Consider the following 20,971-nt stretch of genomic DNA (forward strand, 5'->3'; position numbering starts at 1 on the left):
ACGGCAAATTCCTGCATATTTGAGGGGAGGTCAGATTATCTGTCAACCTGCGAGAGAGGCCCGGGGTGGGGGGTCCTGACAGCAGCGTGGCTGGGGGTGGGCTTGCACTTCCACCTGGGGGGGTCAGCTGGCTCCCCTCCCGCCCCGAGCCTGGCCCACCTCTGCCTCAGCAGCTCCTCCACGTCCTTGCACATCTTCCTGCCGTCCAGCAGCCTCTGCAGCAGCACCTCGTAGCCGGTGTGCGCCGTGAAGTCCCTGCACTGGAACCCGGGGCAGAGGGACACGTGAGCGCTGCGGCTGGCCATGCGGGCCAGGTGGGGACAGGGACCCCCTGCTGCGGCCTCCGGTGGGGGGGGGGCTGACCTCTGTGGGCCTCCGTGCCCCCCACAGGGACGAGCCCTCGGCTGCAGGACCCGCCGGGACCAGGCCGCGTGTGAGCTCTGCGTGTGCCCTCGGAGCTCACGGCCCAGGACGCGTCAGCTCCCACACGAGACGGCCGTGGAAGGGCCACCTCCAGGGCCGGGTGGTGACAGCCCCACGGGGTGCCCGGCACGGCTTGCCCCCGTCACAGTCCCAATCACCCTCTTATCTCCGTCGTCCAAGTGAGCAAACTGGGCACAGAGGGGGAGGTGTGCCCACGGCGACGCGGCCCGGCCTCGCACTCGCACCCGGGCTGTGTGGCTCGAGCCCCCCCCCCCCCCCCCCCGCCTCTACACGAGGGACCTCCTCGGCAACAGCACCAGTGGACAGCGGTGTGCCTGCCGCTGCGCCAGGGGCTCTGGGTGGGCCCCGGTGACCTGCACACCTGGACACATGGCCCCTGCCTAGCACCCCAGGCCCAGCCCTTTAGCAGGACAGGGACCAAAGGGGCATTTTGGAGAGCCCTCCTGGACACCACCGCCCTCTGTGGCCTGGCAGGATGGTCCCCCCGCCCTGGGGCTCCTGACGAATGCGACCCTCCTTCCTCACCCGTCGAGCCCATTCTGAGCTGCTGGCGCTGGGAGCCGGGGAAGGAGGTACGGCTGAGGACCACGGGGGACAGAGGGTCCCCGAGGACACCCCTGCATAGGGGGTGGGTCTCGGGGCCAAGCTGCACACGCAGCCGACGGGGGGGGGGGGTGGGTAAGGGAGATGGAGCAGTGGTGGGACGCGGTGCTGGGGGCAGCACTCCCCACCGCTCGGCCCCAGCCGTTCCGGAGGACAGACCCCCACCCCGCCCCTCGGACGCTGGGCCAGGCCACGGCGACCTGAGGGAAGCCCCGACATGCAGCACCTGGTCTGTCTTCTTTCCCGCCCCTGTGGGTCCCCAGAAGCCTCGGAGGCTGGAGAACGGGTCCCTGCTTGCCCGAGAGCCTGCATCACGGCCCCATCTCAGTCGGTGGGCACCTAAGTCAGGGGAGGCCAGTCTCGCCCACCTTAGAGCCAACAGCCGACGGCGTCGGGCCAGGCTCCCGCGAGTGGCCGCTTGCCCGTGAACCGGCCGGCAGACCACGGCTGTCCCCCCAGCCCCTGGCAGGCCATGACCGCAGGGATGCAAAGGTCCTGGGGCCTCAGCCTCCCGGCCTCGCCCGACAGAGGCGTGCTGTGCGGGCCCCTCAGGCCGCAGGCCAGGCCACGAGGCCCAGGGAGGGGAAGGACCTGCCTCGGGAAATCCAGGCGGAGGCAGGACAGGGACGGGGCTGGCCGGGCCCTTAGTGACCCCAGAGCCTCGGGGAGAGGACAGCCGCGAGCTCGCTGGCCCCCAGAGCCCGCCCCCCGGGAGCCCCGTCCTTCCCGAGGCTCCCCCCCCGCAGCGGAAAGCCAGGCAGCAGCGCACCTACATGGGCCATCCGCGGGGTGCCCGGAGCTCAGGGCCCGGGGCGCAGCCGGCGCAGGAACCCCGACGGCGAGCTCTGGCCCCGGCGCCCCGGCCGCGCCCGCTGCCAAGTGCCCAAGTGAGCCACGGTCACAAGCAAGCAGGCTGTTCCGAGGAAGTGCCTGCTCCCGGGGTGCTCCCGGGCCGCGCCCCCCCAGCTCACCCGCCTCCTCCACCCCTTCCCCATCCCTCCGGCCTGACTCATCGCCCAGAGCCTGGCAGGGCTGCCCAGGCCGCGGCGGAGGAAGTGAACCCATCGCCCTTGGGTTCAGTGACCGAGCAGCCCTGCAGGATCCCGGCCAAGGCCAGCTGCGCGTCACCCCGCGGGCCCACCCTGGCCTTGCCGCCCGCACCCCCCGCCTGCACCAGGCCCCCCTGGGCCCACATCCCCGACATTCCCCGGGCGGGGCCTCCCTCCGCCTCCACCGGAAGCCTCCTGGCCTGACACCCACCCCAGCCTTGGTCTCAGGGAGGTTACGGGGTCTCCGGCCACACCCCGGGGGCTCCACAGCGGCGCCCTGGCCTTTTCTCTCCTTTTCTTTTTTACCATTTTATTTGTTTGAGGGAGAACAAGAGAGAGCGAGCATGACTGCGAGGAGGGGCAGGGACAGGAGGAGGAGCAAAGTCCCCGCCCAGAGGGGAGCGACGTGGGGCTGGATCCCAGGACCCAGGATCGGGACCTGAGCCGGAGGCCGACACTCGCCGCTGAGCCCCCGGGGCCTCACGCAGCGGTTCTCTCACTGAACACGCCACACGCCCAGGCAGGTAAGGACCGAGGCGAGGCCCAAAGGTACCAGGCGACTGCGCTCAAGGTCTTGGGGTAAAGGCCAGCGTCTGGGACGTGAGGCCAAGCCCCCTGCCCCCCGGCTCACGCACCCCCGTCAGTCATTCGAGAGACAGACAGCTCCGATTTTCATTTTGAAGCATCAATAAACAATTTTTTTACGATGACTTTTAAAAATGATCACTCAGATTCTTTCCAGCTTAAGTCAACGTTGTATTTGGGGCTACGGTGCAGTTGCCATGGATTCGCAGAGACCAGGCCCGAGCCAGGCTGGGTCACAGGAGCTCTTCCCTGGACCAGGGCCCTGGTGGCCGTGCAGCCGCGTGGAAGCAGCCAAGCCGCGGCCCCGTGGCAGCGAGCAGTCCCCCCGGGTGGTGGCAGGTGGGGGGACGCTGCAGTGTCGTCATCCCCCCACCCCCACCCTCACCCCCACCCCACCCTCCGCCGGGCCTCCCCGCCTCCCTTCCCCGCAGAGGGGCCAGGCCAGCAGGATGTGTCCCCAGGGCCCAGCAGGGAAGCTCTGGGCAGGTGGCAGCGCTCTCCTGCCCCGGGAGCGGGGGCCCTGCCCGGGGACGCCCCCAGCTTCCTCCCGGGCGGCCCCACTGTGCCCCCACGGCGTAGACGGAGATCGGCCTCTGTACCCACTGCCACTTCCCCCTCTTCCTGCCCATATCGCTTGTGGCGGCCGCAGGGACTAGACCGCAGCGACCAGGGCCCAAGCGAGCCGTCCCTGTCCGGGGGCCTGGTCTCCTCGTCAAGGAAGTGGGGGCAGAGGCCGAGGCCCGGCCGACGGACGACCTGCTCCTTGGCCCGGCTCCTCGGGGCCGACTGGCTGCCAAGTCTGGGGACGTGCCTGGCCTGGGGCTCGCGGCAGCCCCTCGGGGGTCCCAGCACCGGGGTGACCCGAGGCACGAGGGCACCGCGCTGCGAGGGGAACCGAGGGCAGGGCGTGAGGCCGCCCAGGGTCTGAGGGCGCGGCAGGACCTGAACCCTCTACCTCCGGTCGCCCCCTCTCTGCAGCGCCCAGCAGGCGGCCGCCACCCGCACCGGGAAGTGGCTGAGGCCTCTCCTGGGGACCAAGTAAGGGCCGTGGAAGGTGGCGGGGGACGGGACAGCACGGGTGCCAGGTGCCCAGGACAGGAAGCACTAACCCAGCGGAGCCCCGGGAGGAGCCTCACCCTTCGGCCTCTGAGCCGCACGCACCCGACCTGGGCGACCCCGAGCAGTGCCAGGAGGACGTGGCGAGCGGGGACACGCACCTGGAGGCGCGGCCGGGAGCGGGCCACTGCACAGGCTGGGCTGCAGTGAGTGATGCAGAGGCGGGGAAAGGACTGGAAAGGGGGGGACCCGCGGCCCGTGCCCGCCGTCGGAAACCATCCTGTGGCCTGTTACCCTCCCTCGCTGAGACCCCCTAATGCCTGACGTGCCCCTGGCTCCACGCACCCTTCATTCTTTTTCTAGCCTTTTTTTTAAAATCCCCTTTAACCGTGGGAGAGGAGACGGGCGGCTAGACCCGCTGGTCGCAGCCCAGAGGCCCGGAGCCCGACGGCAGGTGCTGGGGGCCTGGCGCCGCCTGTCCCCTCCCCCGTGTCACAGAAGCACCTCTGCGGCCAGCTTCCGGCTATTCACTGTCGCTTGCTGTGCACCGAGAAACCAAAGCGCGAAGACGGTTAGGAAACCAGAGGTAGTGAGCATGGAACCCTCCAGAAGGCAGCTCCCTGAGGGCGGGAAGTGGGTCTGTTTCCCCGCTGGGTCCCAGAGCCCGGCATCCGCGCGGCCCACCTTCGGGCGAGGGCCGAATGAATGCGTGTCTCGGGGAGGCCCTGGGGAGGATGTGGCTTGACGGCCGGCTCCCCGGGGTGTTGCATGCAGCCCTCGGCCTGCATTCCAGTGACTCATCACCCAGGACCTTTACGTGAGCCCGACGGGCTCGTCCCCTCCAGTGTTATTATCGCTGTTGTACAGATAAGGAAACTGAGGCTGCGGGTGGATCAGTGAGCAGCAGCCGGGCGCTTTCCACTGCCCTACGGCTTCCGCTGCACAGTGGGGCTCCCCCCCACGCTTCTTAGTTGGCAAATTGAGGAAGACAAAGGACAAAGGACAAGGCCAGCCATGGCCTGGGTGGCTGGCCGGCCAGATGCACGACCAGAGCCTGCAGTAAGCAAGCAGCTGCTCCCGCAGAGGATCCAGAGGCAGGTGGGCAGGGAGGGGGATGGTCCCAAGCCCAGGCCTTGGGGAAAGCGTGGAGGCAGAGGGGGTGTCTGTGGCTGGGGTCCCCAGAGGCCAGAGCCGAGCTCTCAGGGTCAGAGAGAGCGAGGCCGCTCCGGGTCAGCACAAGGAAGGCCTTCCCAGGAGCCCCCGGGGTCCGGGTACCAGCGAGCTGCTGCAGGTCGGAGGGCGCCCCCACGGGGGTCTGTAAGCAGGTTAGGGATCCCGCAGGGAGGAGAAGCAGGTGCAAGCGGCCCTGACCCAAGGATTGCAGGGGTCCACACATAAGCAGATAAATGTGGGGTGATCTACAGCTTTTCTCCGGTGGCCCAGGGTCGGTGTCACAGGGGAAGCCCCAAGAAGGCGAAGACGGATTTTTATTTTTAAAGAACAAAAGCGCATTGAATGTGGTTGGATGAGCTACACTGGGCTCCGCTGGGCTGCCAGGAGCTTGAGACTAGAAACAGGCTTCCAGAGGATTCCAGGTCTCCCCTGCGCCCTCGTCTGAGGGTCCCCGTGGCCTGCAGGGCCCCCCCAAGGCTGAGCAGCAGCGCAGCCCCCCGGACAGGGCCGAGGTGCCCTTGAGCCTGCCAGCGACCTTGTCAGAGCTTCTCAGGAATCCCACAGAACCAGGGGTGGGAGCAACACTGGCTCCCAAAGGGGACCTACTGTGGGAGGGGTGGGGGCTGCAGGGTGGCCCCGCAGCTGGTGCCGCCCAACCAGCAGGGGGTCGGGGGCCTGACCTGCAACCAGAATCAGTCCTGCTTGAAAGTTCTTTTTTTGGGGGAGGGAAAATTGTTTTTATTTTAAAATGGTAAACAGAAATGTATAATATATATATGAAAGTCCTGTGCTTTACGTTTTTTTCCCCCTTTTTGAAAGTTTTGTTCTTTTAAATAACCTCCTGGAAGGAAAGTCGCCGCCCCTGCACTCCCCCTCCCCCCCCCCAACTTCCCCTGCACTCTCTCAAGTCTTAAAGGCCCCGGATCAGCACCCCACGCCTTCCTCCTGCTTCATGAAACCAAAGCACATAGAAAGAGTAGAGGGAGTGGGGGACGGGCAGGGCCTGCTGGTGCGAAGGGGCCCCAGGCTACCACGGGGAGCTCTGAGAGGTACAGGTGAGCTCTGGGGGCGCTGGAGCAGGCCTCTGTGAGGCAGCCTGAGGCTGGACGGGAGACTCCTGAGCAGGTGCAGACCTTCCCCAGAGGGAAGGGGAAGCAGGTTCCAGCTCAGGTTCCGAGTTCAGGGGAAGCGAGCCGGGTGACATGCAAGGGTAGAGGCCAGTGCTCCAAATACCCTGTCACCTCTAATCCTCAGAAGGCCCTGGAGCGCCCCAGAGGACCACCCAGGGCTCAGCACCAGGAGGGAGCTCCTCTGTACCGCCCCCACCGAGCCGCTAGAGAGGTGCCTTGATCTAGCACTGGGTGGGGTAGGAAGCAGCTGCCGGGCGAGGTGGGGAAGGGAGGAGGTGGGAGGCAGAGGACGGGTGAGGGAGGAAAGGAGGGGACTGAGCCACCCCGGGCCCTGAGCCCTGCAGGAGACCGACCCCTCGAGCAAGCACAGGCACTGTGCACCCCCTGCCCTGGCCCGGCCACTCAGGGCTCCTTGCCGCATGGGCTCCAGCTTGTGGGTGACCAGCCAGACACTAGAAGCTGGCACGAAGGTGCACCTGCTGTCCCTGCACATCCCATTCCCCAAGTATCACCCCTCCCACACTGCCGACACCTGCCCGGGGAGGCCCCCCAGGGGAAGTCTAGGCAGTTGAATGTGGCAAGAGCTCAGGCCCTGGGTTCTAGTCCTGCCCAGTCCCATGCACACACTCGGCGCGGCCTTGGGCAAGTCACTGAGCCTCCTAAGCACTCAGTCCCTCCTCTGTAAAATGGACATGAACCTATTGCTCCCCTCTGGACTCTGGGGACTAAATGAAAGTACTCGGGGGAGCCCAACAAGCAGCACCTGACACTTACTAAGTTCCTGGAAAATGGTGGCCACGGTGATGAGCACATATTAAGTAAAAGAAAGGAAATAAGAAAGGAGAGCTAGGTTTGAATCCAGTAACACTTATTTGGTTGCTTCCAATCTCTCTAATGCATTTCTTTTTTTTTTTATTTGTAAAATGGGATGAGCCGTTGAACCTCGTGCCCTCACAGGGTTCTATTTCCTTGGGACTGTGAGGTGCTCCTCCCTTGGCCTTGGGACTTGCTTGAGAGACAGAGATGGACCCTGGAGCTGCAGAGGAGCCCATTCCCATCGCCACGCTTTTCCTGAAGGCAGGGACAGACCCCTGCAGCCTCTGGAGAAGGCCCTTTGGCCTCCCCTGCCAGCCTTGGCGAGTTCTGGGTCTCCGGACGGACTCTGAGCTCTGGCTGCAAAGCTCTCCAAGCCTGGGTGCTGGCTGGGTCCTGTACATGCAGGGGGTCTGCATGTCGGGCTCCTGGCCCCTAAGTGGCCACTAACATCGTGTTGCCACATCTCTATTTCCTGCCCACAAAAATCAGAGGCTCAGAGAGTGGAGGGGCTCAGCAGGGCCACCCCGTGAGTGGAGTAGGATCCCAGCGGGGCACCGGGCTTTAAAGGCAGTCTGACCAAGTAAGGCGCCCTCCAAGTAAGGGTTCTGTGTTGGAGACTGGGAGTCTGCCTACCCTGCCCGACGCAGCCAGTGTGCACCTGGCAGGGAGCCGCGCTGCAGGAAAATACATGTCTAAATAGAGCAAGATACCGCCCTCTAGACCCTGGGGTGCTGGGGCTCCCGACCGAGCCCTGGGCAGCCTGCGACCGTGCGCTGCTTCACCTTCCCTCTGAGCCAGCTTGAAGTCCCGGGGCCGGAAGTCCTGATTTTCAAAGGCCCCTCAGATCCAAGCAGGCCGAGGCCAGGGCAGGCAGCAATTCCCCGCAGGACCTTCCTATGAGCCACTGAGGAAGCTGGCGACCCTGGCCTGTGGGCAATGCTCCCTGAGGAGTGAGAGCCAGTGGGACCTCAAGGAAGCCCAGGAAGCCGGAGGTAGGACCACTGCAGAGGACCCACCATCTGTGCGTTGGGGTCTGTGATGACTCTCATTCCGACGTGCAAGGGCATAGAAACTGACCCTGGAATCAAAGGAACAAATGTGACTGATGCCAGGACCCAGGAAGGCCAGGCCTGTAAGGAGGGTGCTCCTCCAGTGCCCAGGCTGGCGGAGCTATGGAAGGTTGGTCATAGGCTGGGCACCAGTCCAGGTTGGGCAACCTTAGGAAGGCTCAAGACTCAGTTTCCTCACATGTAAAATGGGAATGATAAAAACCTTCCTCCCAGGACCTTTGCTCTTTGAAAAAGAGCAAAGTTGGCAGACTCGTGCCTCCTGATTTCAAAACTTAATACAAACCGACCGCAATCTAAATAGTGTGGTACCGTCAGGACAGACGTATAGACCGATGGGAGAGAATAGAGAGCCCAGAAACAAACACGTGTATGATTTTTGACAAAGACGTCCGGGTCATCCAACGGGAATAGGACAGTCTCTTCAACAAATGGCACTGGGGAACTGGATGGCCACATGCAGAGGAACGAAGCTGGACCCATTCCTTACACTACATACGAAAATTAGCCCAAAATGGATCAATGACCTAATGTAAGAGCTAAAACCATAAAACTCTGAAAAGAAAACATAGGGGAACAGCCTCAAGACACTGAATTTGGTAATGATTTCCTGGATTTGACACCAAAAGCACAGGTAACAAAAGAAAAATTAGACAAACTAGATTTTGTCAAAATGAAAGACTTTTGTGCATCAAAAGACAGTATCAAGAGAATAACGAGACAACCCACCAATTGAGAGAAAATATTTGCACATCATATATATGATAAGGAATTCATACTCGGAATATAGAATGAAACACAGCAAACACAAATAATTCAAAAGGAGACAAAGGTCGTGAATAGATGTTCCTCTAAAGAAGATACACAAATGGCTAATAAGCACATGAAAGGATGCCCGACATTAGTCATTAGGGCAATACAGATTAAAACCCCAGGGGAAAGCACTCACGCCCTGTCGGATGGCTGGGATCAAAACACACATGGGCACGCGCGCGCACACAAGCTGGAGATAATGTGGAGAAGTCGTAAGTCTTGTGCATTGTTTTTTTTAAAGATTATTTATTTATTTATTCATGATAGACACACAGAGAGACAGAGAGAGGCAGAGACACAGGCAGAGGGAGAAGCAGGCTCCATGCCGGGAGCCTGACATGGGACTCTATCCTGGGACCCCAGGATCACACCCTGGGCCAAAGGCAGGTGCTAAACCACTGAGCCATCCAGGGATCCCCAGTCTTGTGCATCGTTAACAGGAGTGTAAAATGGAGCAGCTGCTGGGGAACACACGTTAGCGTTACTGAGCTAGTGGAACGAAGGGACCCATATGACACAGCAATTCCGCTCCTAGGCAAATGCCCCAAAGACCTAAAAGCAGGGATTCTTTTTTTTTTTTTTAAGATTTTATTTATTTATTCATGAGACACACAGAAAAAGAGAGGGGCAGAGACACAGGCAGAGGGAGAAGCAGGCTCCATGCCGGGAGCCTGACATGGGACTCTATCCTGGGACCCCAGGATCACACCCTGGGCCAAAGGCAGGTGCTAAACCACTGAGCCATCCAGGGATCCCCAGTCTTGTGCATCGTTAACAGGAGTGTAAAATGGAGCAGCTGCTGGGGAACACACGTTAGCGTTACTGAGCTAGTGGAACGAAGGGACCCATATGACACAGCAATTCCGCTCCTAGGCAAATGCCCCAAAGACCTAAAAGCAGGGATTCTTTTTTTTTTTTTTAAGATTTTATTTATTTATTCATGAGACACACAGAAAAAGAGAGGGGCAGAGACACAGGCAGAGGGAGAAGCAGGCTCCATGCAGGGAGCCTGATGTGGGACTCGATCCCGGGACCCCAGGATCATGCCCTGGGCCAAAGGCGGTGCTAAATCACTGAGCCGCCCGGGCTGCCCTAAAAACAGATATTTGTACAGTTATGTTCATAGCAACACTATTCACAATATTCAAAAGGAGGAAACAACCCAAACAAGAGTCCATCCACAGATCAATGATGAACAAAATAGGGAATATACAGAGAATGGAATATTGTTTAGCCACAAAAAGAAATGAAATTCTGGTACCTATTGAAACACGGATTAACTTTTGTAAAAAAAGATTTTATGAAAAAAATAAAAAGATTTTATGTGGGGCAGCCCATGTGGCTCAGTGGTTTAGCGTCGCCTTCAGCCCAGGGCATGATCCTGGGGTCCTGGGATGGAGTCCCACGTCAGCTTCTCCCTCTGCCTGTGTCTCTGCCTCTCTCTGTGTGTCTCTCATAAATAAATAAATAAAATCTTTAAAAAATATAAAGATTTTATCTATTTGAGAGAGAAAGAGAGAGAGAGAGAACAAGTGGGGGGAGGGGCAGAGGGTCAAGCAGACTCCCTGCTGAGCACGGAGCCCAATGGTGAGGATGCAGGGCTGAGCCTATGTAAGGACCTTGGGATCCTGACTTGACATGAAGGCAGATGTTTAACGACTGTGCCACCCCAGACACCCCGAAACATGGATGAACCTCGAAGACAAGCCGAGGGAAAGAAACAAGACACTGAAGGACAGATATTGTATGATTTCAAATCTAGGAGGTTCCTAGCAGAGCCAGATTCATAGGAAGTAGGACAGAAGCAGGAGATGAGGGGAGGGAGGGGGGGAGTCAGTGCTTGATGGGTACAGAGTTTCTGCTCGGGATGATGAAAAGTTCTGGAAACAGTAGCAATGGTGTACTTGATGCCGCTGAATTACACACTTAAAAGTGGTTAAAGTGGAAAGTTTTAGGTTACATTTATTTACCCCAGTAAAAAAGTAATCGTAGAGGAATATAAGGTTAAAAAAACTAAAACAGGGGATCCCTGGGTGGCCCAGCGATTGAGCACCTGCCTTTGGCCCAGGGCGTGACCCTGGGGTCCCTGGATCGAGTCCCACATGGGGCTCCCTGCATGGAGCCTGCTTCTCCCTCTGCCTGTGTCTCTGCCTCTCTCTCTCTCTCTCTCTATCATAAATAAATAAATACAATCTTAAAAAAAAAAAAAAACTAAAACTAACCTCTCCCCTCTACTGGCTCACAAGTGAGTCCAACCAAGTCACATCAGTGGTACAAGCCGGATGTACGCCCGCTGTCAGCGACGGCAGCGCGTCCGGCAGAGCCCCCGGTACCTGCACCAATGCTTCCAACCCCGGCTGCGTGTTGGAGACGCTCAAGAACTTCAGAGGATACCGAGGCCCAGCCTCCCACCTGAAATTCAGATGTGATTGGCCTTGGACGTGGCCCGGGCATCGGGACCTTTGAGACCACAGTCCCACTAGATCTGGCTCCCTGTACATACCCCGTCTTATCTCCAAGGACTCCCCACCTCGTTCACTTGGCCCCAGACACCCCAGCCTCCTTGTCCCTCGAACATACCAGGCACTCTCCCACTCTCCCACCTCAGCCCATCTCCCCCTTTTCTCTCCCCAGTAGGGCTCAGCTTCCCTTGTCCCCCCTCCGCTGCTGAGAAGCCCTGGGCCCCGGCCGGCCACCGCATCCCTGCCCTGGCTGTAGTCTCTGGAGTGCCAGCTGCCCTTCCTATTGCCCAACAGCAGGTGCTGTCAACATCGGCGGAAGGGGCTGTCATTCGCCCCTGCTCAGGGCACCAGGTCCCAGCAAACCACCAAGGGCTTTGGGACCCAGGCCCGGGAACTTAGCGGCCAGGCCTCACCCACAGCCTCATGCCCACCTGGGTGGCATGCCGAGGCCCACACCCCCTCCAGGAGCTTTCTGTCTGCAAAATAGGAATAAGAGTGCTCAGGCCACAGGGCTGCTGTTGGAACTAAATGCATCTTGTCCCTTGAAGCCGTGGGCATGACTCTCTGATGCTGGAATGTAGTGTGTGATGGTAAACGGGGGGGGGGGGCGTTCTGGGAACCGGGGTGCACGTACAAGGCTCACCCTGGGGGTGAACATGCGACCGTAGGTCTGGGTCACTTGGAACCTGTTTCTGCAGGGGACGCCTGGGGGGCTCAGCGGGTGAGCACCTGCTTTCGGCCCAGGACGTGACCCCGGGGTCCTGGGATCCAGTCCCACATCAGGCTCCCTGCGTGGAGCCTGTTTCTCCCTCTGCCTGTGTCTCTGCCTTTCTCTCTCTCTGTCTCTCATGAATAAATAAATAAAATCTTAAAAAAAAAAAAAAACCATTTCCGCTCTGCTGACTCCCTATGGTGGGCAGCAGAAGAGGGGCAGCCCCAGGGGACCGCCTCTGCCTTAGGTGAGCCTCGCTCTGCCGGCCTGCAGGTGAGGACACTGCAGTTCAGAGACGGGAAATGACCCCCCCGAGCCACAGCCAGTGAAGGTGCAGCGTCTCCCTCGGGAGGCTGGGGGAGGCCCTTCTGGAGCTAGTCCAAGGACGAGTCCTGGCGCGGGCAGCTCCCCGGGCACCGGGGCCGCTCTCTTGCTGGAAGCCCAGGCACTTTCAGTTTCCACACCGAGTTTCCCCTCATTGTGTGGTTTGTGGCACGCGCCGGAGTCCGGGAGAGGAGCAGGGGCACCCCCCGCCCCCCCCCGGGCTGCAGCCTCTAGGCTCCCTCACACAAGAGCATCCGCCCCTGGAGGGGAGCAGAGGGGAGAAGGAAGTGTCTGTGCCAGCACTTGGGCTGCGCAGGGCCTTTCACAACCGGGCTGCCGTCGTGCCTTCCTACCGGCCGCCCTGCACAGTCCTCTGGGCCACAAACTGCCTTCCAGGCACGTGTCCACTCCCCGCTTCCACGCGTTTGCCCAGGCCAGTCCTTCCACCCGAGTGCCACCGCCCTCCTGCCACCTCCCAAATCCTGGGCCACCCTTCGAAGCCCAAGCCAGGCCCTGCCTCTCCGTTCCAGGGCTCCCCCGGCTGGGCGCAGGTGCCAGGAACGGCCGGGAAGGGTACCCAAGTCCCTGGGGACTGGAGCCCCGAGAGGGCCTTTGAGAAGCAGGTCGGGTCTTCCAGTAAGAATCAAGTCGAGGCGCGGCTGGCTCTCTCGCACTGCCGGCCCGCAACCCTCCCGGTGACCACCTGCAGGCCGCCAGGGGCAGAGGCAGGACCGCACGCCCTGCCGCCGCACCGTCAGACAGCGGGCCGCGGCGTGGATGCGCGCACGCGAGCCCTCGGGCCCGGGGCCTCTGGGAGCCACACAGCGCCACGGAGCATGCGGAAGCCGGCGCGCTGTCAGGCCAGGTCTCACCGAGAAACACCAGCTCAGGCTTGAAAACAAGAATTGCTTAGTTTTGCTTTTATAGATATTTTCCTTTCGAGTGACAAATAGGGTGACAGCTCGGTGGCTCGGTGGGTCAAGCATCTGACTCTTGATCTCGGCTCAGGTCAGGATGTCGGGGCGTGAGACCGAGTGTCCTGCAGGCTCCACGCGGGGGCGGGTCCGCCTGGGATGTGCTCCCTCCGCCCTCCCCCAGCCCCACGCACCTGCTCGCCCTCAAAAAGCCAGAAAGAGATGTCATACGTAGCCTGTGTTCACTTGCAGAAAATTAAGGCAGAAATGGAAAGACAACGTTACTTCCAGAACCACAGAAATCCCTGCTGACTTGTAGGGGGCCGCCCAGGAGGCGCCCGGGGAGACAGCCAGGGCCCCCAGCCCCCCTGTGGCTCGGGAGGGCCTGCCCCCCGGCCCGGCCTCCCCTGTCCCCAAGGCCTCCCCAACGGACCCTCCAGGCCTGTCCCCACCCCCTCCGGGCGGCTCTGCTCCCTCCTTCCTGCCCAGGTAGGAACGCGGCCCCACTCTCTCACCCGGGAACGTCCCCTCTTCCGGAAATCCACCCAAGGAAATAATCCTCAAGTGAAAAATTTTGATACACAGAGATCTACGCATTGCATCTCTGGCCAGAAATAACGAATAACCGGCCTCAGCCACCTAAATGTCCAGCAGTGGGGGATTGGATAAATGAATCCTGTGTCTCCCGAGCCCGTGAACTGGACCGTGTAGCCTTTAACAATGGGGTTTTGCAGCGAGGAAATCGCACCCGCACCCACATGTGCCCAAAATGGAATCACGTTGGAAAGGGGTGGGAGGGGTGTCCGCAGGGACCGACTGAGCTGCGCGCTTCAAAGTTTAGATGCTGATTTTCATGCGAGGCCTACTTTGCCCCAATTAAAAATAAATCTTAAAGTGCAAGAAAAAGAAATTAGGGGAGAATCCGATACCGTGCACACCATGTGTGAAATGACCTTAGGGAAGCACAGCAAAACATCACCGGCCAACTGTCTTTGTGCCATGAGACTAAAGAGGCTTTTTTTCCTGGTTTCCTCTATTTTCCTGTTTTCCCTTTAGGGTCTTAGACCTACTGGTTTTATCTTTTCAGAAAGTACACACAGAGCTTCAAGCGCTCAGAACAGAGTAGCTGCCCAGGGAACCTCGCCTCTCCTGGTTTTCGGTGAGGCCCCGGGACCCGGATTGACAGGTAAGAGCAGGGCTTCCCTCCTAAATGGGGAACCTGAGAGTCTCAGAGCCAGGAAGTGGAAGAGGCGACGGGGTTAGCCCCCCGGATCTCCCTAGTGAGTCGTTCCCGCACCAGGAAAGTGGTGTCTTCCTCTGTCCCCTGTGTGGGGTTCGGCTCCTCCCAGCCTGGCTGGTTTCGGGATGACACTGGTGCCCACCCGGCCACACAGGGGAGAGATGTGACTTCAGGTCAGAGGGCAAAGTTCAGGCTCGCTCCCTCCAGCCCCTTGCAGCTCCTGCCCAACGCCTGGTGAGATGCCACTTTAGTGTACGAAGCCCAGACTCCCCCAGCCCAGGCTCCCCCAGTCCTTGCTTTTCCTAGTAACAACCCTAGAGGGACAGGACGTGGGTCTCAGTAGAACCGGGTCCAGAACTAGAGCTTCCCTCTCAAGACGGTGCCCCGGGGCTTCTGGGCAAGGCTCTGGGAGGGAGCTGCGGATGGGGTGGGAAGGCCCAGCAAAGAGCACTGCCCCTCCTGACGCATCCCACAGCCGGTGTGTGTGGGGGCCTCCTCCCCGGGGCTGCGCAGGGACCCCCCCCACCCCCGAGCCATGCTGGCCCGTCCACCTGCCTGGAGGCGGCAGGGAGTCTGCGTCCAGCTGGGACCATGGAGCAGAGCCTGCTGCTCAACAAGTGCTTGTAGGATGGAATAAAGTGAAACGAAGGAGAAAATGGGTTCAGGAAGGTAGTGGGACCGTGGAGGCGATCACCTCTCGTACATCTGTTCCGCGGACACTGAACACCGTCCCTTGCCGGGCAGCCCTGTGCCAAGGGTGCAGACAGGTGTCCCGGCACAGAGCCCGGATGCCCCGGGAGCACAGGCTCCGCAAGGAGGGGCTGGGAGGCGGGGGCAGGACCCGCTGCTGAGACCCAGGCCTCTCAGCTCCGGCTGGATTCAAGCCCTGGGCTCTGTCTCTCCAGGCCCAGCCCGGCTCCCAGGCCCGGCTCCAGGCCCAGCCCTGCAAGGCTGCGATGCTCTTGATCACCTGCGCGCAGCAGCACTTCGGCCGCCCTGCCCCTGTGGCTGGCCCTCCTGCCTCACGCCGCCGGCCTGGCTCCGCCACAGGAAGGCAGGCCATGAACGGCCCTGGGCCCTGGGAGGTCAGGCCGCGATGAGAGAAGCGCTGCGGACGCGGGCCTCCGAGGGCCACAAGCAGCCGCCCCCACCCGGCCCACTGCCTGCGCTTCCGGGCTCCCCTCCCTTGCCGGCAATGCGTGTCTCCGGCCGACAGGCCCCCCAGCCTTGGCCAGGCCCCACGGGCGCCAGGTTCCCTGTGGACTACCAATTAAAACACCAGACGACTAATCTTGCTAAAGTGGCAGGTGGAATTAGAGCTCACAGGCCCTAAATAACACTCACGGGGCATCTCCCTTGAGTAAAGTGTACGCGCTTTAATAGAAGCTCTTAGCTCCCCAGAAACTACTGTCTCCGTCTTCCCCCGAGTGAGTGCTAGATCCCGGCGGGCCCGGCAGAGCGGGTCTGGGCAAGAGCCTTCCAGCTCGCGCATCCCCCCCCCCCGCTCCTGAAGACCACTCGTTCTCAAACTGCCAAGCTATGGGGTTTAAAGCCTTGGGCTGGGCAGGGCTGGGTGGGGGTGGGGGTGGGGGTGAGCAGGCTGGGCCCTGTCCCCGGAATCCCCGCAGCAGTTAGGTCAATATGTCTGTAAATTGAGCTTCAAAATACTCCCATCAACTATGTCTGGTCTCACGTCTCTGCGAGGGAGGAAGGACAGAAAAGTCCCCCCATTTTGCTGGTGTGGCCCGAGCGCAGGGTCGTGCAGTGTTGACAGAGGGTGTTAAGCTCCCTGGCTGGCAGCCAACCCAGCTAGCCTGTCAGGGCTTGATCCCCACTGGGTGGCCCTGGGCCAGCCGCCTAGGTCCTCTGGGCCTCCACTAGCTCCTCTGAAGAGTAGAGAGAGGATAGTCGGCTTCATCAGCTTAAATGAAGGACCATGTAGCGTCCTGAGAACGGTGCCTGCACCGTCTGCAGCTCCCCGGGTCAGCTGGGAGTGGGGGGGCTGGGCCCCAGGGAGACAGCTGCAGTGAGGACGATAATGACCTTCTGGGACGTTTGTCAGAACTGGGCTGAGAGGCTCCCATGGCCCCGTCTCTCCTCCTCCCGGCTCCAGCTTCCCCAAAATAGAGCCCCGGCTTCCCCAGGATAGAGCCCCGGCTTCCCCAGGATAGAGCCCCAGCTACCCCCAGGATAGAGCCCCGGCTTCCCCAGGATAGAGCCCCGGCTTCCCCAGGATAGAGCCCCAGCTACCCCCAGGATAGAGCCCCAGCTACCCCCAGGATAGAGCCCCGGCTTCCCCAGGATAGAGCCCCGGCTTCCCCCAGGCTAGAGCCCCAGCTACCCCCAGGATAGAGCCCCAGCTACCCCCAGGATAGAGCCCCGGCTTCCCCAGGATAGAGCCCCGGCTTCCCCAGGATAGAGCCCCAGCTACCCCCAGGCTAGAGCCCCAGCTACCCCCAGGATAGAGCCCCAGCTACCCCCAGGATAGAGCCCCGGCTTCCCCAGGATAGAGCCCCGGCTTCCCCCAGGCTAGAGTCCCAGCTACCCCCAGGCTAGAGCCCCAGCTACCCCCAGGATAGAGCCCCGGCTTCCCCAGGATAGAGCCCCGGCTTCCCCCAGGCTAGAGTCCCAGCTACCCCCAGGCTAGAGCCCCAGCTACCCCCAGGATAGAGCCCCGGCTTCCCCAGGATAGAGCCCCGGCTTCCCCAGGCTAGAGCCCCGGCTTCCCCAGGATAGAGCCCCAGCTACCCCCAGGCTAGAGTCCCAGCATCCCCAGGATAGAGTCCCGGCTTCCCCCAGGATAGAGCCCCAGCTACCCCCAGGATAGAGCCCCGGCTTCCCCAGGATAGAGCCCCGGCTTCCCCCAGGATAGAGCCCCAGCTACCCCCAGGATAGAGCCCCGGCTTCCCCAGGATAGAGCCCCGGCTTCCCCAGGATAGAGCCCCAGCTACCCCCAGGCTAGAGTCCCAGCATCCCCAGGATAGAGTCCCGGCTTCCCCCAGGATAGAGCCCCAGCTACCCCCAGGATAGAGCCCCGGCTTCCCCAGGATAGAGCCCCGGCTTCCCCAGGATAGAGCCCCGGCTTCCCCCAGGATAGAGCCCCAGCTATCCCCAGGATAGAGCCCTAGCTACCTCCAAGATAGAGCCCCGGCTTCCCCAGGATAGAGCCCCAGCTACCTCCAGGCTAGAGCCCTGGCTTCCCCAGGATAGAGCCCCAGCGACCCCCAAGATAGAGCTCCGGCTTCCCCAGGATAGAGCCCCAGCTACCCCCAGGATAGAGCCCCGGCTTCCCCAGGCTAGAGTCCCGCTCCTGCCCAGAGCCAGCAGAGGAGGGAGGCACCACAGCTCCTGGAGCCCGCACGGCCCAGGGGAGGGGCAAGCACAGAGCACCGCTGGCCCCAGGTGGGCCCCTTCCTTCCCTGCCACCCCCCATGCCATCCCCCACGGCCCAGGCCCTATGGGGGGCTGCTCCTAGCCACCCTTCTGCCCTGGGGCCCTGGGCTGGCACAGATGTCCAGGGGCCAAATGTGCAGGGTCTCTGGGTCCGCCCTGGGCCACAGAGCATCCTGCTTTCCAGGCCTGCGTCTTTCCCCCACTTTGCGCCCCTTCAGCTCCTCCGGAGCCGGGGTGCTGACTCACCGCCCCGCCCCCACCGCAACCGCCGCCCCCCTGCTGCTTGGTTGGGCCCAGGCGGCCCTGCCATTGGCTCCCCTGACCTAAGCCCATTTCTCTCTTGTAGAGATGGGGAGAGGGAGGCCCAGCAAGGAACAGGGTGCCCCGCAGCCGGCCCTCTGCCCACTGTGCGGTCAGGGCAGGCCGGACGCAGGCCATTTGCACGCTGACCACAGGCCCCAAGCAGAGCAGGGCCCGGAAGGGAAGGCAGGCCTGGCTCGTCCGCTCTCACCGCCCTGGCCTCTCACCGCCCTGGCCTCTCACCACCCCTGGCCGCCCCAGGAAAGGGCCCGGGGTGGGGGGTAGCTGTTGGCTGTGGCTGCGCGACTGAGTGAGGGGCCAGGGAGTACTCTGTCCTCGGGACCCTCACCCCCCCCTCGGTGGAGGGTCTGCGCTCTCTCTGGGCCACTGGGCCAGCCGGAGCCCGGGAAGCAGAGGGCGAGGGTCACGCCACCGCAGAGAAAGCTGCAGGGATCCAGCCGAGGCGGCTTGCAGGCCGCATGGCCACGCCAAGCCCGTCACCTGGAGCCTGCGGCGGTCACTGTTTCACGCAGGGGACGTGAGGTGCACCTGCGCTGGACAAGGGGGCAGGGGGCTGCCCGGCCCTGCGGCCTCCTACAGGGCCCGAGGCGGTGAGGACGAGAGGCGGCGTGCAGGAGAAGACCTGCCCGGGCAGGCCGGCGAAGGGCTGCGACTCCGCCTTAGATCCCCCCTCGAGTCTCGCCAGCTGAGACCATCCTTAAGGCTGACCTGGCCCGAACAACTGGGGAAACGAGGCAGGAGAGGTCGCGCGGCTTGCCCCCTCCCTAAGTAGCAGAGCCAAGACCCGAATTCGGGAACCCAAGCCCCTTGGTGCCCCTGCCCTCGCCTCCCTGGGCCTGCCCCGGCTTGCACCACAGATTGGATCCTCCCACAGAGACCCTGGGGCAGTGCTCTCGGAGGTCAGGCGGGTGGAGAGCCTCCCAGGTGCCCAGGCCAAGGGCCTCTCCCTCCCCGACCCAGAAAGACAAGGAGCGCAGGTTGCGGTGGTTAAGGCCAAAAGTCAGCTGCTGTTTTTATGAGAAAACCTCCTTCTGGAGCCGCATCCCCATCAACCGCGGGGCGGGGGGATTTCAGCCTGGCTGGCCTCCCGGTGCCCACTGCACTTGTCCAGTGCCCCGGCGGCTTCACTCACCCAAAAGGCATCTCTGAACTGCAGCTGAGGCATCATCCTGGGGCGACTGGTGCAGCTCAGCTCGCTCTCCTGCCACACAGCCAGGGCTGAGGGGGGCCAGCAGCCAGCAGCCAGGAGCCAGCAGCCGGGAGCCGGGAGCCAGGAGCCAGGAGCCAGGAGCTAGCAGCCAGGAGCCGGGAGCCGGGAGCCAGGAGCCAGCAGCCAGCAGCCAGCAGCCAGCACCAGGCGCAGGCCGTCCCGCTGCGGCGGCCCAGGCCCCTCCCGGCTGGCGCCTCCGAGGCAGCTGCAAGCCAGAGGAGCCGCCCCAACGGAGGGAAGGACCCAACCTGTTTTGTTTGGGGCTATAGCAGCAGCAGCAAAATGAGGAAGGAGCCGCGGCCTTCAGGATGGGAGGGCGGGCCCTGGTGTCCCGCCACCCGCAGTGTGCAGACCAGTCAGGCTGCAGGGGTGAGCACGCTCTGGGTGGGGAGGCTTGTGCAAGCGCCCAGGGGCAGGCAGCAGGGCCCTCGCCACAGGAAGTGGAGCCGCGGGGCTCCCTCCTGCAGCCCCGCCTGCCACCTGCCACCCCTGGGGAAGCCCTAGTGAGGCCACTCTCCGAGGCATTGACTTAGGGACCCTGGAGCCCCCAAAGGTGCGGGCCAGCACAGGGCAGGACCTGAGTGCCGTTGCCCCCCCCAGCTCTGGGCCAAGCCACACCCCCACTGGCCAGCCAGGCTCTGGCTGCCTGGTGCCCCGATACAGCCCCCCTCAAGGGGGTCACGGTCTGGGGGCAGACAGCTGGGAGGGACAGAGACGGGGGACAGGCAGCTAGCCCTCGTAGGAGGGTGGGAGGTCTGGTGGTCGCTGCCCCCTGTGTCTCTGGGGCAGGAAGATGGTGGCGGAGCCAAGATGATGGGATTATAAGACATCGTGTTTATCTGTCTGGCCCTGCCCTGCAGCGGTCGAGGGACCCTAATTCACCCTCCAGCTCTCCAGCACCCGCCCCCATCTCTAGGAGGGAGCCCACGTGGAGAGCACGGCCCGGATTCCCAGTTTGGTTGGGCAGGTGCTGGGGACGCTGTCTGCTGCCACCTTGGAAGGGGCCCTGGCCGCCCCCACGCGGAGCCCAGGAGCCGGGGCCTGGCCACTCAGCAGAACGCACCTTCGGGGCCCCGAGCCCAGGGTGGGTAGGCGAGAAGGGGTGAGTCAGCCTTGGCCACAAGTCATCACCTCACCGATGCCTCAGACGGGTGATAAGAGAGATGAGAGCTGGAGCGGACGGGAGCTGAGCTGCCCGGTGCTTCCAGATGGGGCGCAGCTGTACCTGGGCCCAGCCGCCCCGGGGAGGGCCCGGCACAGCAGGCTGCCCCCTGCCTCCAGCACCTGCAGGGCACCCCTGCCTCCAGAACCCTTAGGTTTGAGCCAATAAACATCCTCAGCATTGAAGGCCCCAAGGTCTGTGTCGCCGGTAGCCGATGCCAGCTCATGTGAGGCCGCCCCGTACCCCAGGACCCGGAGCGCCACCATCATGGCACGAACTGCTCCCTGGCCTCAGTTTGTCCATCTGTCAGTGGGGCTGATGCCTCTAGTTCTGGAGGCAGACAGAAGCCCCTGGTAAGAGAAGGCCTCCACCCTCTCCTTGGCAGGAAACTGCACAGCCAGGCCCTTCCCCTGCCTCCCCAGGGGTTCCTCTCATCACCCCAAGCCTTTTCCCACTTGCCCGAAGGTGCCTTTCTCGCCGCTGTACTTTTCTCCTCT

General features: G+C 62.2%; 1 protein-coding gene across 10 annotated transcripts in view; it reads right to left on the bottom strand.

Moving 5' to 3' along the window:
* The window catches only part of PSTPIP1 (proline-serine-threonine phosphatase interacting protein 1), a 39,324-nt gene extending 19,644 nt beyond the window's left edge, over positions 1-19,680 (bottom strand). For 2 of the 10 annotated variants that reach the window (XM_077882035.1, XM_077882034.1), the window contains exons 1-2: positions 19,235-19,680; positions 160-260 (exon numbers count right to left, since the gene is read on the bottom strand). In XM_077882035.1, the coding sequence (XP_077738161.1) occupies positions 160-260; positions 19,235-19,270 (137 nt within the window). In that variant the 5' untranslated portion in view covers positions 19,271-19,680. Of the gene's footprint in view, positions 1-159; positions 261-1,816; positions 1,928-19,234 lie in introns of those variants that run through there. The other 8 variants (XM_077882041.1, XM_077882040.1, XM_077882036.1 and 5 more) reach the window with 7 other exon arrangements.
* Positions 19,681-20,971: the final 1,291 nt, after the last annotated feature.

This window comes from Canis aureus, chromosome 32 (genome assembly GCF_053574225.1).
Source record: "Canis aureus isolate CA01 chromosome 32, VMU_Caureus_v.1.0, whole genome shotgun sequence".
Taxonomy (NCBI): Eukaryota; Metazoa; Chordata; class Mammalia; order Carnivora; family Canidae; genus Canis; species Canis aureus.